This window comes from Asparagus officinalis, chromosome 6, assembly GCF_001876935.1.
Source record: "Asparagus officinalis chromosome 6, Aspof.V1, whole genome shotgun sequence".
Taxonomy (NCBI): domain Eukaryota; kingdom Viridiplantae; phylum Streptophyta; class Magnoliopsida; order Asparagales; family Asparagaceae; genus Asparagus; species Asparagus officinalis.
Window position 1 is genome coordinate 38,628,343 of NC_033799.1, and position 4,353 is coordinate 38,632,695.

At 44.3% G+C, this 4,353-nt stretch overlaps 1 protein-coding gene across 1 annotated transcript; it reads left to right on the plus strand.

Annotated features, from left to right (window-relative positions):
• Positions 619-1,512, plus strand: LOC109846070. Its single transcript, XM_020415295.1, has one exon. The coding sequence runs from the start codon at positions 619-621 to the stop codon at positions 1,510-1,512; it is 894 nt and encodes a 297-aa protein (XP_020270884.1).

Genomic DNA, 4,353 nt, shown 5'->3' on the forward strand with positions numbered 1-4,353 from the left:
TCTCTCTCTCTCTCTCTCTCTCTCTCTCTCTCTCTCTCTCTCTCTCTCTCTCTCTCTCTCTCTTCAATAGAAATTATCTTCCATTACCACCTGAATAAATCAATATGTACATAATAACCTAAGGCATACCCGATCCAGCGCACAAAATCTAAAACTGAGAAAAGCTAAAGAACTTTATAACATCAAAAAACACTGCATAATCAAACTTAGCATAAACTGTCAATCCAAGCTCTAAACTTGTCTGGAATATGTGACTTGAACATAGCCACTAAAATCACTATTTTTATCCTTCTTACCACATCACCCAAGTGCAACTTTCTGTTTCTCTCAACCCAAATATAAAAGATAGCAACAATATACATACTCTGATAGATTATGTTAATAATCTTGTATATATTTTTATATATAGCATGTAAATATTCTGTTGTTATTATTCCTTAATTATAGCCTAGATTATAGTCTCATACGGCTGTATATATTTGACAACAGTTGAATGAGAAAATGACGGAATACACTTTCTTTCATGGTATCAGATTAGGTTACGAACCCTAGCCGTCGTCTTCTTCCTATTCTGCCTCCCTCTTCTTCTTCTTCTTCCACCTTCTCTCTTCTTTCTCCATGGCAGAAACCACCAAGTTTCATCCTGCTTTGGCTGTCAACAATATCAAAAACTTCATCCCAGTCACTCTTGACATGGAAAGCTCACAATACAATTATTGGGCCACGTTATTCAAGATTCACGTAAGGGCCTATCAAGTCCTTGACCACATCATTCCGCCGACTTCAACAGCCACAGGGAAGAAGACATCCTCGTCCAAGGATGCAAAAACCGAGGACAAAGACCTTTGGGATTATCTAGACGTCATTGTCCTTCAATGGATTTATGGTACGATTACTAACGACGTTCTCCTTACCATTCTTGAACAAGATGCCACGGCCATGGATGCTTGGAACCGCTTAGTCAATTTGTTCCATGACAATAAAACCTCTAGAGCCGTCCATCTTGAGTACCAACTCTCTCAGGTTCGACTTGATGATTTTCCTTACGTGGTAGCCTATTGTCAACGTATCAAGACACTTGCCGATCAACTCGGGAATGTCGGGGTACCGGTTTTAGATGCACGGAGAGTGCTTGTGCTTTGTTCGGGTCTCAATAGTACTTATCGTGGGGTTGGCAGGCTCATCCAACATAGCAAACCTCTCAAATCCTTCTCTGATGCACGTTCTACCTTAGTGATGGAGGAAGACACCCTCAACAATAGCGCTGCCCGGGAATATGATTCTGCTCTTATTGTAGGTACTCACACCAACTCATCTAATGATACTTCCAATACCGTGCACCCTCCTCGCCACAACAACAATCACCACCGCAACAATCATCACAAAAAGAACGGAGGTCGCGGTCGTGGAAATCATAATGGTCACGACTATAAAGGTCATGGAGGAGGTCATGGTAACACTCATGGGGGACGTGGCAGTGCTCCGCAGCAGCAGCACCAATCATCTCCATGACCACCTATGTGGTAGTTTCCGGCATGGGGTGGATGGGCACCCCAACCTTGGGCCAGACCTCCTTGCCCCTATCCTACATCATCTTGGCAGCCACGTCTTACTCCCAGACAGCTTGGTATTCTTGGTACTTGACCTCTACAAGCCTACCATGCAGCAGCAGTTCCCCAACACACTGGTTGCGTGCCCACTGATGTTGAGCAAGCTATGCACACACTCTCTCTCTCAATCCACCAGATGACAATTGGTACATGGACATCAGTGCAACCTCCCACATGACTTCAAATCAAGGTACTCTCTCGTCTTATTTTAATTTGAGCACAAATCGTGATATTGTTTTTGGAAATGGCCATACGATTCCAATTCAAGGTTATGGTAGCAATGCATTATCTCCCTCCAACCCCCCTTTACACCTAAACAATGTCTTGCATGCCCCAAAACTCATTAAGAACCTTATTTCCGTTCGCAAATGCACTAAAGATAATTCTTGTTCTGTTGAGTTTGATCCGTTTGGGTTTTATGTGAAGGATTTACGGATGGGGAAGTACCTACTGAGATGTGAGAGCTCGGGAGACCTATATCCCTTCAGCAAAAATCGGGCCATTTCTGATTCCGTCTTTACTGCTTTGTCTTCAAGTTTGTGGCATAGCCGCTTAGGGCATCCCGGGGAAGCTATCCTTAGTTCTCTCCGTAGTAACAATTTTATTCAATGTAATAAGGCCCGTGGATTTTTTTGTCCTTTGTCCTCTTGGAAAAAATATTAAGTTGTCATTTAAGAGTTCTACTTCTTTTACTTGCTTGCCATTTGATATTCACAGTGATTATGGACCTCCCCCGTTTTGAGCTCCTCAGGACATAAATATTATGTCTTATTTTTGGACGATTATTTGAATTTCCTATGGACATTTCCTATTTCTAATAAATCACAGGTTTATTCAATCTTCCAAAAATTTCAAGCATATATTCGCACTCAATTCGAACGGGAAATTAAAAATTTTCAATGTGACAATGGGCGGGAGTACATTAATGGACCTCTTCAAAACCTTTTTGACCGTCATGGCATGGATTTTCATCTATCATGTCCACATACATCCCCACAAAATGGAAAATCCGAACGAAAAATTAAGTCCATCAATAACATTGTTAGGACTCTTCTAGCTCACTCTTCCATGCCCCCCTCCTTTTGGCACCATGCTCTTCACATGGCGACATACCTTCTAAATATTCTCCCTTCAAAGGTTTTGGGATACAAGACTCCGACATAAATCCTTTACCAAAGAACTCCTTCCTACTCTCACATTCGTGTGTTCGGTTGCCTATGCTATCCTCTCTTCCCCTCCTCAACCATCAACATGCTTCAAGCTCGGTCCACCCCATGTGTATTCTTGGGCTATCCTTCTAATCACTGAGGTTACAAGTGTAGGCGTATAAAACTGCTTATAGGTCCCTTAGCACAGCTCGGCACAAACTGACGAACCAACGGGTGACGTATCTAAACACGAGCGTCAGTACACAACACCGAAGCCAAGTGACATGCAACGAAGCGGATTAACGAGGCAACGAGGTTAACGAATCGCACGCAAGCAACGGAATGCATCCATTCGCGTGCGGAATCAAGCTAACAGTTCGGTGAGTCAACGAGTCATCCGACCGTAGAACAGATTCGAACTCGAACTCCAAGGCGGATTTACTGCCAAATCAGGATCCGGACTGCCAAATCAGAGTTCAGATCAACAATAAAACTCAGATGAACTGTGAAACCATAAAACCGGACAACGGATGACACGGCGAAAACCCGGGGAAAGAGCTCGGCACTAAGCCATCTAGGCGGCTCGGTGAGCCGAGCCACCTTGGTGGCTCACCGAGCCAGACGGCCGAGCCACCCCATGGGGTGGCCGAGCCACCCCATGGTGGCTCAGTGGCCGAGCCACCCATGGGTGGCCGGCCACCTATGCCAAGGCATAGGTTCGAGTGCCTATAAATAAGCTCAGGAGGCTCATTTGTAATGGGTTGGAATTTTGGAGCCGAAACTCTGGCGGATTGAGATTTGGACTTGAACTTTCAGAGCTTTGAAGACTCAACTTCTAGATCTGGTTCTTGGCGATCATCCACGCCAAATAAGGCAGGAGTTCGAGAGAGATCAGATCTGAGATCTACACGGTTTTCCTCCGGATCAAAGCTTGGCCTTTGATCCCGAGAAGAGTCTCGATTTCGCTTGGTCGATTTCGATAACTACAGGCTATTATTTCCTTGGTGAAATAATCCCCTCGGCTGTTATTTCCTTCGTGAGATAACACCCGCTATACCATGTAGATCCGACCAGATCAAGATCATGCGGTGGTCCACGGATTAACCCCGACGCTGGTGAAGAACCTTCAAAAGCGAGAGACCGCAAAACAGGATCTCATGATTTGTTCGACAAATAAGGAAAGTTGTAATTTTCTTTTCTTTTGATTTTGTTGTAACCGGATCTTATAAAAAGATCGGATCTTTGTAACCGATAAACTGTTAACAAAGGAATCAATGGAATCATCAATGAACAAAATAATTTTTCCCGCGAACAATCTGGCGACCACAGTGGGAGCCACCGATCTTTGGTATGAAGAAGTTGAGAATACCAACGAAGATCTCACCTCGATTGAAGCCATGGTTGCATCAGGTGAGGCTCCACAAACCTCCAACCAGGTTAAGCCTGTTCACGCCAATTCCTCCATTATTCTTTCCAAGAGAGCCCGTCAGAGGCGATGCTAACGTTTGGCCAAAGAACTCGCGAAGGCGATGGAATCCACGGATGGAATCCTCTATAATACGGATCTGAAGAACAGGAGAGGCAAACAGCCTCAA

Bases quoted from the DNA above. Each gene is read 5' to 3' on its own strand.
- LOC109846070 (XM_020415295.1), top strand. From the start codon at position 619: ATGGCAGAAACCACCAAGTTTCATCCTGCTTTGGCTGTCAACAATATC.